General features: G+C 36.4%; 3 protein-coding genes across 4 annotated transcripts in view; 1 reads left to right on the forward strand and 2 right to left on the reverse strand.

Annotated features, from left to right (window-relative positions):
* LOC124635755 overlaps positions 1 to 3,070 on the reverse strand; it is a 112,225-nt gene extending 109,155 nt beyond the window's left edge. The window contains exon 1 of the mRNA XM_047171706.1: positions 2,823 to 3,070. Coding sequence (XP_047027662.1) covers positions 2,823 to 2,926 — 104 coding nt within the window. The 5' untranslated portion in view covers positions 2,927 to 3,070. The remainder of the gene's footprint in view (positions 1 to 2,822) is intronic.
* A 494-nt stretch (positions 3,071 to 3,564) lies between these two features.
* LOC124635753 (transmembrane 7 superfamily member 3-like) lies at positions 3,565 to 11,991 on the forward strand. Of its 2 annotated transcripts, XR_006985053.1 has the most exons (10): positions 3,565 to 4,105; positions 4,480 to 4,809; positions 6,139 to 6,392; positions 6,846 to 7,023; positions 7,329 to 7,496; positions 8,099 to 8,251; positions 8,594 to 8,860; positions 10,165 to 10,324; positions 10,594 to 11,048; positions 11,103 to 11,991. XR_006985053.1 is itself a non-coding variant. In XM_047171705.1 (9 exons), exons 1-9 carry the CDS (start codon positions 4,027 to 4,029, stop codon positions 10,658 to 10,660), a joined length of 1,656 nt encoding a protein of 551 aa, XP_047027661.1. In that variant the 5' UTR covers positions 3,565 to 4,026; the 3' UTR covers positions 10,661 to 11,991. The 2 variants fall into 2 exon arrangements, 1 of the variants encoding a protein (XP_047027661.1); XM_047171705.1 differs by having other exon boundaries at positions 10,594 to 11,991.
* A 1,193-nt stretch (positions 11,992 to 13,184) lies between these two features.
* Positions 13,185 to 19,733, reverse strand: part of LOC124635705 (paired box protein Pax-6) — a 35,573-nt gene continuing 29,024 nt past the window's right edge. Inside the window, exons 6-8 of the mRNA XM_047171656.1 lie at positions 18,098 to 18,279; positions 17,085 to 17,263; positions 13,185 to 14,558 (exon numbers count right to left, since the gene is read on the reverse strand). Coding sequence (XP_047027612.1) covers positions 14,470 to 14,558; positions 17,085 to 17,263; positions 18,098 to 18,279 — 450 coding nt within the window. The 3' untranslated portion in view covers positions 13,185 to 14,469. The remainder of the gene's footprint in view (positions 14,559 to 17,084; positions 17,264 to 18,097; positions 18,280 to 19,733) is intronic.

Consider the following 19,733-nt stretch of genomic DNA (forward strand, 5'->3'; position numbering starts at 1 on the left):
TTCCTGTAAGACATTAAGAATTAACGATCGTAATAATTGCCCTAAATTCAATTTTCGTTACTAACTAGTACCTATAGCAATAGCAAAACAAGTCACGCCTTTTGGATCAGTGACCTGTCATCAAAACCCCTTCCTCTTAGAAACTGCGTTGATAAAATAATACTGAAATCTTGACTCGTCTTCCTCGTCAACATGGGAACATATATATTATATTAACAACCCAGTTATTGTTTAAACATAGAGCCACTCCAATCCGTAAAATTTTCCCAATCAATATTGAACATTAAAATTTTGAGAAACAGTTAAAAATCTATTAGTGAAATTTTACAGGATCTAATGGTCTGATGTGCTAGCGTCTGTACATAGGCGCCTGCACGATAAACATTATCAGCTCTGGAGCTATCACATTACGAAAAGTAAACATCTGTTTTTAATATTATTAGGGTATTTTGCGAGTATAGATACCGACTCTTATCTAGAAATGTAGCTTTTTCTCTTATCATTCAATCTAAATATTTTATCGTTTAACTTGGCATTCATGTGTTTGCATTTGCATTTGGTATTTTGGGTGACTTCTGGGTAGATTTTACCTGTTACTTTATTAATTTCCTATAAGTCGAGACTAATGGAAAAACTTGGTTGCTTATTTGTACTGACTACTTATAGCTCGTAGTACCAACAAATAGGGAAGGAATTTGAAAATTAAAACTGTATTTACTTTTCTCTAAATAGATCTCCTCCATTGTGTCTATATATGAGTTTGAAATATTTTCTAGACAATATAAAGTGCATTCAAAACAGTAACAAACTCACATGTATGCTTGTAACTGATAATATAATTTGTACACTCAACTCGCAAACCAGTCATGGCAGACAGTGGAACTGGTAATGTCTGCTATGACCCTGAACTGCAGGTTAAAGGAACTACTATGCACTAATTTTAAAACTCAAATAATATTGAGAAAAAAACTCCAAGAAACAACCAAAATTTTGTCTTATTGAACATTATTTCAACTTGCATCATGTTCATGAATCATTAAATTAAGAAATAGAAATAATAAAACTAAATACCTACCTTATGTAAATTGTTGATAATGTTATGACTGTTCATAATAACCAGTTTTACATGGATATGTTGTATAAATAGAATGGTTTTATACCGACATGAACGGCCAAAGAGCGAAGTCCTATTAATAATGTTGAAAATTATTGATTTAACTAAAAAGTTTAGTAGAATTAATTGAATATACTTTCTACAGCATATTACTTATGTAATATTTTATCATATCTTGTATCTCAGATTTACTTTTCAAATTACATTCATTTGTTTAGATAAGACAGAAACATTTACAGATAATGCATAACGTTTACATGGAAACTACCTTATAATAGGGATAGCTGTTTCTCCTACAGTCTCACTAGCTTCCCAGGGGAACTTCTTTCCCATACCAGGATAAATGTAGCCTATGTTACTCAGGAATAATGTAGCTATTCAAATCTGTTGAGTACTTTTGGGAGCTTTTACACACAAACAAAACAAAAATGTGTTTCTAATATTAGTAAAGATTCCCTCAGCAATCAACAGGTTACATTGTACTTTAGTTCACATTATGAGTGTTAAATGCTTACAGCGGTAATGACACCAATAAAGGGAGTTATTAGTCCGTTTCTGAAGCGAAGTTTCTGTCTATTAAAAATAATACATATTTTTCTTCAATGAGAATTTATACCAGAAAAGTAAGGAATATCGATAGAACCAGTCAAGTGATAGTAAGCACTGAGTATTATACAAAATTGAATTCTATTTCTACACAATTAAAATTATCATTGGTACACATTCTATCTTGTTACCAAACATGTTATACCAGTCAATAATGTATATTTTTATTTTATGCAAGATAATTTTCTAGATTCAAATAATAAAATGATACTCATGATGTTGTAGCTTCACATAAGGCTACAAGGAAAATCGGTATACTCAATGTTTTATAAATCAAAACAAACCTATGCATATTATATTACCTATTTGTAAAACATGATTAAATTCCCCAGTTTTAGCTTTTTAGAAAAAAAAAAATATTATTGATATTGATGCCTTAATTTTATATAGGTACATTTGGGTAAGTGTATTGTTTTTTTTTGTTTTCAAGAACATATCATTTAATTGATTGTATTAGATAGATTAGTAGCCAGTTATCTGAAAACCCTTATCAGTAGTTTGTTCATTCATTTTTAGTATGACAAAATATGTAAAAATAGTTTATTACTCACTGTTAAAATTCAATATTTTTACATAGTAAGGACATAGTATTTAGTTTCTTAGTAATACCATAAAATATCATGATATCTTAAGAGATTAAACATTGTTATCAAAGATAATTCTTTCAAAATTCCAACCCATGCTATCACATATGACTGACATGCAATTATCAACCTTATTGAGATGCAATAAATATTAAGATTAAAAAACTGTGCATAGTGGTATCTCTTTACCATTTACTTGGGCAATTAAAAAGTAATATCTGAGTTACAAATGACTGATGACCTGCAACAGTGCCTCAATGGACATTAAACATGCCATAATGATTATAAATAGCGAGTAAAAAATCATGGCATGTTATGGAATGACGATAAGCACGTAAACATTATAAAAAAACTACATGATAACAATACACCATTGTTGATACAAAGATAACAATTTGCAAACCATTTTTGAACCTACTTACACGCAGGCATGAGCCCTGTTACAGCCTAGTACGTCTATATTACGTAAAACAGTATTAATCTACTAGTTAAACAATAAAACATGAATCAGGACCCACCTTGTAAATGGTCCACTTATATTAGTTATTTGACCGAGTATTTTTTCCACTGTCCGCTTGTCGCCTTCGCGGGCGGCGTTTAATAACTCTTGGCCTCTTCCCATGGCCCATTAATGTTAACAGCCACACACAAAAACAACACCAAAATCAATCATTTCAATTTTTACACTAGACTTCACTCACTACACATTACAACTTCATTGATCGCGCCGCCATATTTGAGAATTTTGACGTGAGTGCGCTCTAGCGGCCTGCGAAGGAATCGATATCGAGAACGAAACCACCTTACGGGCGTTTACGACTTTTTCAAACTAAGATCGTAAGTTTTGTTACACTTTTTCGCGAACGTACTATGTGTTAGTTTTCACAAAATATACAATTTTAATAAACTTTGTGAGTAATCATTGATGTAGAATTAAAGGATACAAATAGCCGTAAAAGAAATACGTATATGATATTTTAACTGTCTTAAATTATTTATTTTATGGGTATGTCTGCATCCTAAAATAATAAAATACTTTTAATATTATTATTCTAATAGTAATCTACTTTACCTCTTTCCCAGGACAGTGATATGTTTTTGATTGGGTGTAAAAACTTTATTGTATGTTTTGTAGAAATCTCTCATAGTTTACTTTATTTAAAAACTATTTTTACTGTTATATTTATGTATTTGGTTTGAAATTACAAAATAATCTTTTTTAGCCATTGTAAGCAAAGGCTTTAGAAGATAAGTGATTTCATTTCTACTTATTTCAAAAAACGCGGTGCTGAAGAAGTCATATTATTTATCTGTGCCACTTCTATTTAAGTTCAGTCGGCAAATATAGGTCAGTCGTATTATCGTTCAAAACTTCATTCGTCGTTCGTTTCCTGCTGTTGTTTTCTGTCATTGTCAACTGACCGTCATTGGATTTGCGAAGTTGTTTTTGTTTTTCCTCGCCGGAATTTCGATTGTGATAGCATAGGACAAAATGTGAATTTATATTATTGTGTCATATATTATCATAGCGGTTCATTGTCCTTATAAACATCTTAACCATTACCAATTCGTGTTAATACGTTGATTGAACAGAACGTGACAGTGACAAGATGATCAGCTGTTCCACATAATTATTTGTATTTCAAAAACTTTTTCGAGTTATTGTAATCTAAATCATCGATAATATTTTTGTAAATACGTTATAAAGCTAGATAAGTGATAATGTGGTCTAATTTAGATCATAAGTTTAATTTCGTTGCATTTTTCCTGATTTACTTTTCGGCTTCCGTTGCTACACAAGGTAAATACTTTTTATTGATATAATCTTCTACATGTAAACTTGTAAAATACCGATTATAAGCCGTAACCTTCACAAGGAAAAAATATGAAGGTTAGTAATTCTAAAAGTACCTACCCACCTACTTAAAAGATACATAGTAAGGTATTGTTTTGCATTTTTTTTCATTTTGATTCTTCTGGCACTTTTAGCAAACAGTTAATTCTTACTTCTACATGGTCGTAGGTTCTGAAAGATATATACTGCAAAGTTTCATATAAATTCAGCCCTTTGTGTGTTACACACACACAAACTTTTGTATTTATGATATTGGTGTGACAAAATTTACCTACATACTGTCTGAATATTAGTACCTATCATTGTTTTCATTGTTTCAGATGCAAACATAACAATACCATTGAATGCTACACTTACATATGACAACAAGGAACTATATGGAGCCTTCGTAACACTAAACGGAGAGTCGCACGTACAAGTTAACTTTAGCGACATTAACAAAAGTTTGAACTTCATCGTCTTCCAGGCTCACAGCCATTTGTTAAATATTTCTTTGTACACAAATGACACGAGCGGTGAACAGGGAGTTTTTGGAACGAATCTGGGATTGGTCAGCTTCGTCAAATCTGTGAAAACATTTCATGTAGTTAATCCTAATAAGAATTTGACTGCCCGAGTGTTTATTTCAGTTCATGGATATGAGGAATTCGGTATGATGCTTTTTTGTTTAGTAATATGTATAAAATTATTGTCTGTTAGAATGGTTATCCCAACATTTTGTGAGGAAACAAGTGATAGACAGAATAACAGAAGAAAAAAAACAAGCTTTCCAGTTATTGACTTCCTACAATGAGTTGTATTCTTATTTAATTTAGTTTAAATATTAATAAATATAATAAAGCCCCGCAGGGCATCTGAGGCGGATGACGGGGAGTAGCGACCCCGCGGGGCTATATATCCGAGTGCTCCAGGGAGAGTATACTGTCCCCCATCTCCGGCCTGCCGGAGTGAAGCATGACGGGGGATAGGTCTCCCGCCTCTTGGCTTGCCTTCATCGGCCGGTCAGAGTGGAGTCGCTAGAGCAGGGTTAACAGCCCACTCGGAGGGTAGGTGCCTCGTGGTAAGTGGCGAGTGGGCCGGTGATGCTGGACCCACAGGGAGCGCGTGATCTGCGTTTAAAGTCCGCCGAGGTATCCTCACCCTTCAGCCGCTCATGTACCTGTTGCCCCCTTGTTGCGATTTAGCGACTGATTCCCGGGGGCCCAGTAAGTGAGTTGGCGAGTCTCCACCTGCCATTTTTACGTGTATTTATTACATTGTTATCGGCAGGTGCCATAGTTCCCGTAGTTTCCCCATTCCTAGTCCACTAGCATCCCATCACAAAAGCCCAAGTAGTTTTCATCCATAGTTAGCAATAGTTTAGCACAGAACCGGGGATTGTCCTTGGGTACATTTCTATAGTGTATACAGGGATAATCGTCGGTTTTGTGTCACCATTTCATTAAAGTTGTCTCAAAAGGGCTTCAGCGTGTTGGCTTCGGCCCCACGTTCGCCTCCCAAAAATCCGGGACTCTATAGTCCCGAGGTCTGGTAGAGACATACAAGAATATAATAACTCCTCATATTACACATACTTAAAGAGGCGCATAAGTAGCTAAAGGAAGATATAAAATAAACATTTGTTTTCACACACAACCAACATTGTTTTTAAAACAATTGAGGTCATCGTCAATTAACTGAAATGAGTCATCAAATGTTTATTTAAAGTTGCTGCACCCTAACAACTTGTTACAAATGAATTTATTACTTTCAAACAATCATAAAACTCTACAGTCTTGTAAAATATTTAATTTGTTTCCTAAGAGTGTACCATTAATAATATCTATCGTTTATGACAAACAATAGTTTTTCCTATATGTAACCTGGACTAACTTTTCAACTTGCGACTCTTAGATCTTAAAAAAAGAAAGTAAATCTTAACTAGAACCTGTTTAATCCTAATAACCGAAACACAATATAATTTCTCACCCAATTTCCAGATCCGATACCAGGAGGTTGTAATATGGAGTTTCCAGTTCCGATATCCCCGTTCATTCGAACATTCACATACCCTGACTACATCTTCATCGACGCAGCACCACCAGCCATGGATGAAGATTGTATCGTTCCTCTAATAAATAGTATGGAGTTTTATATGATGTACTTGCCTGACTTGAATTTCTATGCTGACACTTATTTTGATGGCATCAGGAAAATGATGACTCTCAAGAATATTCGGAAGTATGGGAAACTGGTAAGTTTATACCTATACTTTAACAGATTTCTCAAGAATAGTTTTAAATAGTTACTTGGTTTTCGTGCAACCAGATGAGTTCCTGTCGAAAAACTCGGCCTATGTTGTGCTCGTAACTCTTTATCCATTCTATTCTCATACACATCTTTTTATATAGTTAGACTTTTTTTATGAGAAATCATCAAATGACCCCGCTGTGGGTTAGCAGCGTGAGGGTGTCGGCAGTGTCAGACTCTTACTGACTGAAACCTATCATGTTCGTTCGTAGGCCTTTTATGTACCAGGGCCGTGGTAACTCTTTCCAACAATCCAGCAGCCCCAGCATTCCTTGGCCCTGGTGGGCCCTGCTAAGGTTTGCTGAAATCTCTTTGGGGAGCGCGTGGCACAACGTCTTTGGTCTATAGGTGGACTCTCATAAAAGTATATAATCATTATAAATTCTTCTTCTCAAAGCTCCCGACGAGCTCTTGGCCGGAAACTCGGCGTATGTTGAGCACATATCCCGGCACGGGCGCAGTTTACGCTGTGGTGGCTACGCGGGTCCTTAAGAATGAGACACGGTACTCCGTCTACGTGCCGAACCATAGTTACGGATGCGCTGATGTTATTGAAGACGGATGCGATATGATTGGTGAGTTATACGTTTCTGAGAATATTTCCAGAAGTATAGATACCATTTATTCAAACGTAATCGATTCGTTGCGAAAAAACATGTTTATCTTGTAGGTACCTAACTGTCATACCATTCCATGGTCTTCTGGCATGCCATTTGATATTTACAAAGTATCTATTTCTGCATCTATATAATTTCTATTATTATAACAGGCTGAACCCCTATTTAAATAGAAAAAAATTACTCCCTATAGGTCACTTCTCATTATCCCTTTTCCTGAATATAGACATGGGAACAAATTTTACTCTAGGATATTTTTTCAGATGACTGGCTATCACAAATAATGTGTGCAACACTGTTATTTGTTGGTTTGTTCGTGTGTTTCTTTGGACATCGATTCTTTAAGACTGAAATGTTCCTAGCTGGATTCTTCAGTGGTGTCATTATAACTTACATACTGATAGCTTTGATAGCCGCTATCGATAAGCCTGGTAAGTAACCTTTATGCTGGTGTCACTTGAAAAGACTTTCAAGTGCTTTCTCAAAGTATAAAGATGATTTAATATGTTCTCTTATGCCCAATTCCTATTATAGTTATCGACACGAATCTTGAGCTCTGACCTACATCTGCGCAGAAGTGATTTATTAGCAAAGAACCAATCCCGAGTGACGACTATGACGCGATGCGCTGCGGGCCAATCACCGCTTTAGCCCGCCCCCACGCCTCACTTCATACCACACAAGGGACCCAATAAATTACTTCTGCGCAGGTGAAGGTCAGAGCTCAAGATTCGTGCCGATAACTATAATAAGAAACGTTTTTTGTAAAGTGTTATGCCCAGTTCTTATTACCTAACGATTCGTTTTGCTTACGGACAGTTGTTTTTGACATTAGGCTCATAGACCAAACGTCAATAAACTTCAGTCGCTGGCATGCGTATTTTCTTTTTGCCTTTCTTCAAATATCCTTTTTGGTTAAGACCAATGCCACAATTTTAGCACAACTTGTAACAACCAAAAAGGATAGGTACTATAAAAAACTTTTTACAATGTGGTCTCAAAGTCCTAAGTAAAGCAAACAATGTTGTTCTAGCTCTGCTGGGAGCAGCGGCCTTATCTGGAGTGTTCTTCGGAGCAATATGGTGGTTGTTCTGGTGGCTGTACGGCATACCTGTGCTTGCAGTACTTCTGCCTTCTTTGAACTTGGGCTTTTTGTTAGCCGCGATATTCTACTATAGATTACCAGGTAAGTCTTAAAGGCTAAATACATAAAAAAATAAGTACTTAACTTTACTACCATAGTAAGTATTTGCCTTTTTTAGCTTTTAGAAATGAATTGAAATTTCCCTCATCATGCAAAGAAGGGTTAATTGATTATTTTCCACTTAATTGTCTTATACTTACTATACTAATTATACTTTGGCATACAAAAGGTAAAACAGAAACTAGTAAAAGCCATTCCAGCATTCACCAAAACTGTCCATTGCAAATTACTTGCCAGATTTTTTTCCAAAAACAAAAAAGGTCCCAAGACTGTTTACCTACGTTGGTTTCGATTGATGTTCTAAATGCAAAAATTCTATTTTAGGACACCAAATCTACCTAGAAATGGACTTCAATTTCTGGAGCATATTCGTACTAGTGGTCATGCTAACAGCATTAGCCGTGGTCTCAGTAAGCTACGCAGCTAATATTCTATGCTGTGCCATCCTCGGCGCGTACGCAGCCGTGCTATCGATCGACTACTACTTGGGATCACATATGAAGTTTATACTGATCAATGTGTTCAGGAGAGCTGTTGTGCCAAATTTCAATAAGGCCATTTTGGCTGCACCGTCGCCTTTTGAATGGAGAGGTTAGTTTTGGTTATTTTTTAAGAATTTTATATACCAACCGATAATGACTCGAACTCGCTAAACAGTTTGACACTTCGAAGTTGTCAATGTATGATTTAGTTTTAAAAAATGCAGTTAGTGAACGGACTTCACAATTTTATGTAATTTTTTACCATTTATATTTCAAAAAATACTTTAAAGGTACCTCAAGATTCAAATTAACGACTATACCTACTAATACTTATAATAATAAAGTAAAAGTACCTAATAGCTATTACATACCACTCATTTTATACTACACCACAAAGTAACTTGTTACTACAAGTGGCACCAGTACGCATGTGGTAAACCATTGGTTTTCCCTAGTAATTTCCAACTTTACCACACTTACTTGCATCGACAGTAAAATATGACAAACAGAGACACAAGTAATTCAGTGGACTATTCTACGTTAGAATACCTACATGGGTATTAAATCATGCGCTAACGCATAACCACAGATTACCTTAATAGTTACTACTTAATAATCCTAGGTCAGTTAACTGTTTCGCAATAACAGATTAGCACGTAAACGATAAATAGGTGAATTACTTATTTATGATCATTTAGCGTTTTCATAATAAAACAGTCACATTGAGAGTGGCCGTCATATTGATATATGTATGATAACGTAATTCTTACTTCTTTTACTCGTTTTTAATTTCGCTTTCTAGGAAAAACTAATTAAGGTGCAATTCTGTCTAAGAAATAGGGATATATCCTGGAGATAGGTATAGATTACAACCAACTTCCCAAACCAACCTACTTGTGAAGGCGCGGATAAAACCCCATGGTTTTCAGTGGAAAAGTAATAGTAAATTTGTACAAGTAAATTACTTTTTATATCACTGTTCCTCTTCAAAAGGATAAACTATAAAAATAACATTTGATGCTGGTACTAAAATTACATAAGTTTCAAGCTACAACTGTTAAAAATATTTCAGGATAAATCTTGTTATTTCCTCTTCTGATATTAGTAGGTCATTATATGTGTTTAGTGTACATTATAGTCATGGCACAGATTTGATGTTTACCTAATTCCCTTAAAATCCAATTCTCAACCTATGAATACACGAAAGAGAATCAAATATTTAATTGTACTTTTAGCCCCAAGTTTATTAACAACAAAACAGAACGTTTTTGTAAAAAAAAACTTGTTTAAAATTTTAACTTAAAAAATCATAGTGCACAATTGTTCGAATAAAACTGACGTTTATATTGTCTGTGAACTTGAGCTTAAATCTATCCAAAGACAAAATTTAACCCAACCTTTTTTCTTTTGCAGATTTCACGGTAACGCTAATATGGGTGATACTGGCAACACTGGGGTTCACTTTTCAACACTGGTATAACAGAGGCAGACCTCCTTTCCCCCCACCTCCTAGGATTGTCCGGCCTAGCATGGAACCTACTATGTATGGGGCCGTTGAATACTTCATGAGACGGTAAGAAACTTTTGAGTGTGTAGATAACCTAAGAATGCATCCTTATATCCCGTTGTCACGCCATCAGACGTGAATGGCTGTACCGATTAAGCTGATAATTAGAGGGGAGTAGCTAAAACCTAGGAAAAGGACATAAGGTTTCAGTTATCATTCGGTTACGGGAACCGCTTATCTCGGGACGTGGGTGTAACCGCGGGTGAAAGCTAGTAAAGTTATAAATATTTATTTAATAATAAATAATAATAATTTGTTATTTCTGTATATTTCAGCGAACGAGCAACGCCCACAACACCTGCTAGAAGATTGCAGAACGAAAGAACTGCTCTACTAGCTTAGGTACTCGTATGACAATAAAATTGAATAAACAAAGGTAATATCAAAATGGGCGACATAAATACTGGTCTGGCGACCCGAGGACTCAGTCTAGCGACATGACGACTCTGTCTTGCGACTTAACAATTCTGTCTTGCAACCTAACGATTCTGTCTGGCCACCTGACGATTCTGTCTGGTGACCTTACGATTTCGTCTGGTGACCTGACGATTCAGTCTGGTGACCTGACGATTCAGTCTGGCGACCTAACGATTCTGTCTGGTGATCTTCTGATTCCTTCTGGCGACCTAACGATTCAGTCTAGCGACATAGCCATTTAGTCTCGCTACTTTGAATTGTTCGTTTTATCCGATACAGTTTCTGATCTGAAGTCGCCGAGATGATTTGGCAGGTCGCCTTAGTATCTAGAATGAGTTAGGGTTACGTATTACCTACCGTTAAATAGGCCGACATGACTAGTCTTATTTAACTGTTCTTTTTGCTCATAAAAATAGTTTTTGAACTTACGTAAATTGCAAAAGAAAAGATCTCTTGAACAAAACCGCTTCGCACAGATTATAAAGACTTGTAGTTTCTATTACCTGACTGTCAAGAAGGGTTTTGACACTAATCTTCTAATACTACTTACTGGCCATATTTCCAAAGATATTAATTAAATGTTTAATCAACTAACTACATTGTTATTACATTTTATATGTCTAGATTATGCTGTTCGACCATTTTTGCGTATTTTTAAGCGTTTATCATTTAGATGTAACCAGTCTATAAAAAAATACTGATTTGTATGTGACATAAAAGAGACTGAATTTTGCAAATTGTGGTTAAAGAATATTTTTTAAGACTGGGTATGTGAAAATGAAAACTACTTTCTAAGAATATAGTCATTAGTGAATACACCAAAATATGCTAATATATGTACCTTTTTATAAGAATGCCTTGCAATGCTCGCTTGAAAGTCCATTTTTCTATTTAAAATTTAAAGGCATAAAAACCAAAATTATGATATTTAGATATGAAAAAAAATACTCTTCAATTTATACTCTGTACTCTAGTTTAATCTAAGTATGTTAAAAAAAATAATTCGACGATCAAAAGGGCTTAATATTGTATCAAATTGAACAGTTAATCGCCTTCTTATTAATATGATTATAAGCTAAAATTTCTTCTTCCAATTCCATAATTTATTACTGTAGCAAACATAAGCTTATATTTAAAACATATCATGATAACCAGACATATTGTAAGACTGTATATCTTGTGATTTTATGTGTAAGTGTGGACAAGAAGTGTAAACATTCCCATTTAACGCTAATACATTTTTGTTTAATTTTTTATTTGTCTCGTTTCATTCATATAACAAACCTTCTAAAGTTGGAAAATAGTGTATCTTGCCCTATATTTCATGACTGTAGCGAGAGATAAAATAATACTATTATATAAAAAAAACAGCTTACACAAACTACATATGTACATGTCATATAAATCTGTCACTATTAATTAAAACAGCAAAATAACTAATAATAATTGAATTGATGATTCCAAAAGCCCAGATGACAGAATACCGCCAGTGCCCACATGATTAGCCATTCAAATCAAACGCATTCACCATCAATATAATAGATAGGGGACGGACAGACAGACAAACGAAATGTAAACCAATTATAAGCGTTGATAATTTCCAGTTGCGCCGGCAGAGGGCGTTGTCAGCGTGTTTTTGATGGAAAACCATTGTATTGCATGCAGGGGATGATTTTATCGGATTGGCGTATGCTGTGCTAAGAATAGTAAGTGAAATGTGTATTGTATTATTCTTTAGGTAATTGAGAAAGTTGTGTATTAAAATAGTAGTAATGCTGAGGCAAGCTTGTATGTAAAACTATAATGTAAGAAAAATACCAATGTTCCTGCTGCTTAACTCTGGAACAAAAATTTAGATTATGATGAATGGGAATTTAAAGTAAAAGCAAATTTTTTACAGAAACTATAGATATAGAATTAAGGGTAATGTATTTTCTCAGCCATAAAGGGGACTCCGTAAACATTATTTAAAAATGTTTGTCAACATATCTACAATTAAAAATAATTTCGCAGCGCACTGTATTACGATCCCTCAACGTTTAGATCACTATAATACCTCAAATACAACACGTTTAATCCCATCCTATTGTCACGGTCCCCCATCCAATGCGTGGGGTGCAGCTATACAAAGTTAACCGACACAAAATTAATATATACCGCCCAAATATACTTAACGGAATAATTTCCCTCACACTATTTTTAGGGTGGCAACACTGGCAACTTTCGCGCATGAAATAAGGTTGCATCTCCCGCCATTTGCGCAACGGTTATTAATAATATTGTATGCGTCTTTATTAGCCTATTGTTGCGATATTAGACACACTCAAGTATCACATTCGTCATCCTAAACGACGTTAGGGAGTCAAAGAAAAAAATGCTAATGGTTAATGCAATATTTATTAATAAATTTCACTGTAATCTCCTCAATCTATATGCACTTATATCAAGTAATAATTTATTTTACACTTAATCAAACTAAATTACATTACATACAACGTTACCGTAACGCCTCTACCACGTCCATATTGCATTTTTTAATGAAAATATATATTATAAATGTACATATTTATCAAGTAGTAATTAAATGATAGTTTGTGCTGTTAACCAGCACCAATGTGAAAAAAATGTGAGAATAATACAATGCTATGTAGACCTATTCATTTTCTGTATACCGGTTTGTACAGTAAGTAATTTCAGTGCTGTTAATTTTAACAATTCGTCCAAAATTTTGGTGGCAAAGGAATCTTATAAATCTATATTTTAATCACAGCAATATTGACCTTAAATTTTACCAATAAATAATAAATTAATTCGTTTCAAGGTTTGCTAATGAAGTTGAGTTGACACATTACGTACAACATCTATTTAGTAACAATATTATACAAGAATCATCACAATAGTAACAAACATGATTAGTTTGTATGACAAGTTGGTGAAGGCAGGGGTGTGAAACAAACGCTATAACGAAGCTCATTGCCACGTTTTTTCTCTATGGCATACATTTCGCACCCCTATTGCATACATCAAAGAAATAGAAAGGGTTGTGCACGCAAAGGGCGCATAACACTCGATTATTACAAACGTTGGCACAAACAATTTACATTTTATTTCCTGCCGAGCACATCTCGGCTGCCATTATAGAAACTTTCTCTACTCGACAATAGATGGCGCTGTTCTATATTTACAATTGCACGCTATTGTTTTACTAGCTTACTATTTATTGACCGTACGCAATGAAACATGCCTAGTTTAATATTTCGTATTTATTTATACATAGTGTTATGTTTAAGCAAATAATAAATTAAATAATAGAATTCGTTCGGCAGTGCACAGCACAATGTCATCGTGTACGGTCTTACGGCTTACGACTAAGTTTGAACATCATCAGTTGCCTCTTAATATTAAGGTGTAATCCGAAACTATTGTACAAAGAAGAAAACAACTTGCACCATTTGAAAAGAAATCTCACTACATGAAAATAAATCGGTTTGTGAAACGAACGGTGTACATTAACAGTCTCTTGTAAACACTTACGATACTGAATTGTTTTGTTCTTGCAAATCTGCCGCCAAAACGTTGGCATCATGTCCGGCCGTCATGTTGATAGCTGCGTTCATAGACAAGTGCGCGTCGGCGTAGTTGTGCGCGATTTCGCCGCTAGATGGGGACTCAGGTATGTTGGTCGGGTTCTCAGGCATCGACAGAAGCCGATGCGGGAACCCGAATAGCTGAGATCACTGAAGCCGTCCCCAGTAGTTTGACGCGAGGTCTGGCCCTTGCGATGGTATTTGCACAGGCACGCTCACCCCCGCTGATATCACACCTAGAGAATAAAAATAAGACGGTTAATAAAGACTGCTTTAGACGAGATTATGTTGAGGGTCCTCTTATGCAAAAAGTAATCAATGGAATTTTCTATTTCCATTAGGACTGTGTTCTCATAACTGGCAGCATATAAACTGTGTTCTAATTAGTGATAGGTAAAAAAATACTACAAGACATTTCTGGAAAGTTCCAATTCTTATAGGCATCTGCTTACCTAATCTATGTGAATTAATCATTGAACATAACCCATAAATATAGCTATATCCCATCTCAATCCTAATCGTAATCGAAAATTCCTATTTCACGAGACAATTCGCAACCAATCAAGTTGTCCGTATCGACGGCACATGTTAACACAATCAAACGTGAAACCTATTAACGTCATGTATCAGTATCGGTCGGGCCATATGTCTAATAGGATTCCGATTGCATTCCGTTTATTACACACAATCGCGTTATCTGTGCACGGTAGGTCTGGCTCGATTATGTGACGTCGCGTCCGTCATGAAGCTAGCCGAATCTCTACTCTGACGTAGCTGATGTGTTTGTAGCTGGTTATTTAGATGAGTGTTTGGTGATAGTTTGGAACTACCTAGAAGTGTATTTACATCCTTTTAGATTGCAAAACACGACACAAAAAGAACGATTTCTCCAATGAGTGACGAGTGTCCAAATAGGTACTCATTAAAATTACTCTTCAATCTCTGCTGCCAGAGGTAAACATACCACATCAGAACAACACTTTTGTTTCTCTAAAATAAAATTCCCCAATTACATAGTAACAGCACATAACAATGATTGTAAATGACATCACGAATATGTGGCCCGTCTAGATTTATGAAGCCCTTATTTCGATCGGCAGCGCCCCCGCGCGTGTGGCTGCCCGATAACAGTTTTCCGTTCCGCCGGCGTTGGTAAAGGGGTACCACCGTTTACATTCATTACACGTTATTATCGCCTCTAAACAGCTCCTGCGAGACTCGTTTAGTTCACTCAATGGTTTGTGTCCCTGCCCTCTAGTTTATGATGCTCAACTCGCCATTTTATACACGCTTTGTATGATACAGTACTAAAATGTAAACCGTTAAAAGCTTCCCCATTCATCATTCAGGTTTTCTATAAAGTATCTTTGTTTTATCAAAAAATATTTCATGCAACGCATTTTCATGAAAAAATCCCGTACCTACTCGGATCTAGATGAAAAATACCTCATACCCACTGAATTCGTAAAAGAACCGGAGCCAAAAAGCGAAAAGTAGAACAAATCCGCATTATTTAATACCGCACGAAGCTGGAAATGCACCCGTCGAAAGAGCGCAAAAGAGTAAATGAAACGAGAGCGTGCATTTTGAATTGTGAAAAACTCTTTTGTTCGCGGTTGGTGCTGGAAACTCGGCAGACGAACAATGCCGCGAAACGCCCCAAACAACAATAATTCATACCGCTTTCCGCCACCTACGGCTAAAAATGTCCGCCGCGTGATATATAATATCAAATGGAAAAGTTACGGCTTTTTAAAACAATAGCATTGCCAGCCCCTCACGGCTTAGTCTTTTTCTGAATAATACATTTTTGCTCTTGTTGTTTAGATACGTTTAGGTTGGTTGTTTAATTTAGAAACCTGTATTCAATGTCTTTTATATTCTCGCTTTTCCACTATCTATTAACAAAATCAATTTAAAAGCTATTTGTAAGGAACAGACAACGGCAAATCCAATCGGAGCATGAATACCTATTTTTTCCTTTTTCTCGTTTTTTGTTTTCCCCGTCATGTCGCGGTCTTGTGGGCCAGACGCCCCTTGCTCTTGACTCAGCGGTTTTTTTTTACATTTTATTACGAAGTTGGTAAATATTTTGCAAAGCTTCTCGTGTCGATTGCGTGGATTTTGTAACGTTTTCGTTACTGACAGGAATTAAGAGTTATGATGGGTAATTATTGTAGATGTGTTTAATACATTTTGTTACAGATACCACCATGTTACCTAACTTGAAGGTATTATGTATTTGGCGATTATCACACTGCCCCGCATGATGCAGCGTAGTGCGTGGATGCGTTTTTTTCCGTTGTATGGAAATATCTCCGTTTGTATGGAAAACACGCATAGTCCAACACACTGAAAATGCATCCACGCGCGTTCATGCGGATCACGCACATACATGCGGAGAAACACGCACCCCCGCGCGTAGGTGCGGGGCGAGACGCAAGGTATGGCACACTGAGTCCCGCAATGCCGCGCGTGATTTTGAATGGGCGTGACGTGTATATTTGAAAATGGAACTCGCTGTGCGTGAATTTACAAAACGCACCTACGCGCGTGAGTGCGTGAAAAACCCGCACGATGATGCAGATCTGCACTCCCGCAGGAACGCGCGTAGGTGCGTCGACACGCAAGATGCAGCGTGATGCGGGGCAGTGTGAAGATCACCTTTGAACTTTTTGTTCGAGAAGAGGGTGTTAAGTTACCACCCACCTAGAATTAATTGTCTAATCACAGAATGGAATATCAAAGTACGTAAAACTCACCAGTGCCAGCGGTTCCTTGAGGCTGTGAATACGCAGCATGCTGCTGATGAGCCGCCGGCGCTCTCGAGTAGCCTCCACTACCCAGCACGTCGCCAAACATGTACGGATAACCAGCGTCTCTCTGCTGCAGGCACGACGAAGTCAGCCCACCCGACATCGCGCTGTCGGAACCAAGCGCACTGTCAATGTCGTACACAGTGAAAAATATTGAAACGGCAAAATAAAGAGGAAATAAAAATAAATGTGAAGAATCTGTGTTACATTGATATGTTGTGCTTTTGGCTGTTTTTTAAAATATTTTTTGTTATTTGACATTTGTGGCTGAATGTAAAGTTACGTTCCACAGTAAAAAATAAATCGATCGATCTTGCTTATGAATCTCTAATGTAAATTCTGCTTCGTACTAACAATAATAACTAAAGAAGAACTTAATAAAACGTCTCTCATTTCACTAGGTAAGTTAATTTGCTCGCAGACGAAAGCTGAAACTCGTAGTTCACTATTAAAAATCAATCGGTGGAAAGTCGGGCGACCTTCGTAGCGTCTCGGTGCATTGGCGGGAAACGCAAGGAGGCGCGACCTTTGCCGCTCGATTTCGCGCGCAATTTAATTAGTGTCGCTGCTCGATGATAGATGGCGATACTGTACGTTTAAAGGTTTTACTCATGTGAACAGATTTTATTTTAGATAGTTTTATTAGACGGGTCTTTCGTTTTGCCTGCCTTTTAGTGCGCCCATTAAATGTAATAAATGGTTGATGTTTTAGGCCGATCAAGGCATTTAATTTTACTATGAAGTCTCCAAGGGCCTTTCACGCAGACAGCTCTCAATTCTTTGAACATCAAGAATTTGAGATTTTTAGACCTATATTCCTGATCTAACTGCATTCATTTTCACATAATAACAAATATTATAACAGATCATATTTACCTACACTTTCACGTATTTAATCAGACAATTACGGCACTAAAAAGTACCACCAGTTTTACAAGCTACATTTTTCAGTGCCTTACCTATAAGACTCGCCCATGGTAGCAATGGGTTGCGGTATGGGGCTGTACATGGAATTAAAGCCTCCGTTGAGAGGCAGCCGCGGCGTCGGAGGCGCGGGGGGCGACGCCGCAGGAGCATCGCGTCTTTGACTACGAAGCTTCTCTTCACGACGCCACTTCGCTCGCCGATTGGAGAACCAGACCTGTTGGAGAAAGAATGATGAGATTCAGGTATGAGGTTGTGGTGACTGGAATAAGATTCGTGTAAGATTCGCGTTGTTTAGTTTTCAAGTTGGATTTTTTTCGGATTATTTTTTCTACTAAGACTTATTCGTCCTAAGTACAAGTCTTGTAATGTTATGTTTAAAGTCTCGCTTGCAATTGTCTTTATTGCAATATGTACCTATACCCAGATGTGTTATATCAAGATAAAATTAGATAGCAAAGGATCACATTACAATAAATCGCTTAACTAACGAAAATGTAAAACAAGAATCAACAATAAACTCCGCACAACAAGACTTCAAAACAAATTCAAGTGTAACTGAACATCTAAACAATTAAAACAAACGGAGCGTGGACACTATATTGTGACATTGAACTGCGTGAAACGGAACGCGGCCCCGGAAGTAGCCCTCACGTGCGCGCCACTTCCGCCGGGAGCTATGGCGACGACAATATGGCGCCGAAGCCTTCCCGCGCTTTGTGAAGGCGGGCAGAGTTGCCACTATTGTGCACAGTGTAACACCTATGTAATTCTCATGTATCTACATAATGTATGTTTGTTGCTAGAATTACGGTAAGTATTGCTTAAATCATTTTGAACATAGAATTTGTTGGTTAACGTGTAGTAAAAAAAAATCTTTATCGTGGCGATCCGTGAAGGTTTTCACTTTCCCCGTAAAATAATAGTAACGTAAATAAGGTTTCACAGAAAAAGGCCGTTTCAAGTTTGTGGAGGCAATACGTCATAATATTATTGCTCCGGTCTCCGACAGGATCGGCTGAATGTTGCCGACAATATTTTATTGGGGCCCTCGCAGACCAAGGCTGGGGTCGGAAAAGGCCGGGTGTACACTCGTGATTGTTACGCAAAAACCCACTATGTTTAAGACTGTAGATAGGCTAAAAGAGTATTCATTTATATTTTTTGTAATTTATCTCGATATCAGTGTAATTATTTGCTTATTAAAAAAGAAAATGTAACAGGTATTTTACTAACGAAAAAGCTTACTTTACGAGAATTTACAATTTAAATATTTACGAAATTATCTGTTAACGTAAAGCTGTATGTCGTGTTCATACATACGTTTTACAACTCACAATGAGTGTAATCGACTCGCAGTTAAATAAAGCTGACAAATAATTATTAATGCAGCATAAACACACATTTTCCCGCATAATCACGATACAAATTAATTTAATTAAAAGTGAAAAGCTTCAATTACACAAGTTCACGAACTAAGTAAAAAACCTTAGTATTTTATTTAGATTTTTTTGGCAAAAAGAAAATCGAACAGCAAAAACTTTCGTCAAAATACAAATAAGATACAGTTCTTTTTTACCCTAAAAACTGGCATTCGCGATTTGTGTCCCTTGCCTAAAGTCACGCTAAAATATAGTGACGTGCCTCATTTTTTCCCGCCATCTATAGATA

Source organism: Helicoverpa zea, chromosome 13 (assembly GCF_022581195.2).
Source record: "Helicoverpa zea isolate HzStark_Cry1AcR chromosome 13, ilHelZeax1.1, whole genome shotgun sequence".
Taxonomy (NCBI): domain Eukaryota; kingdom Metazoa; phylum Arthropoda; class Insecta; order Lepidoptera; family Noctuidae; genus Helicoverpa; species Helicoverpa zea.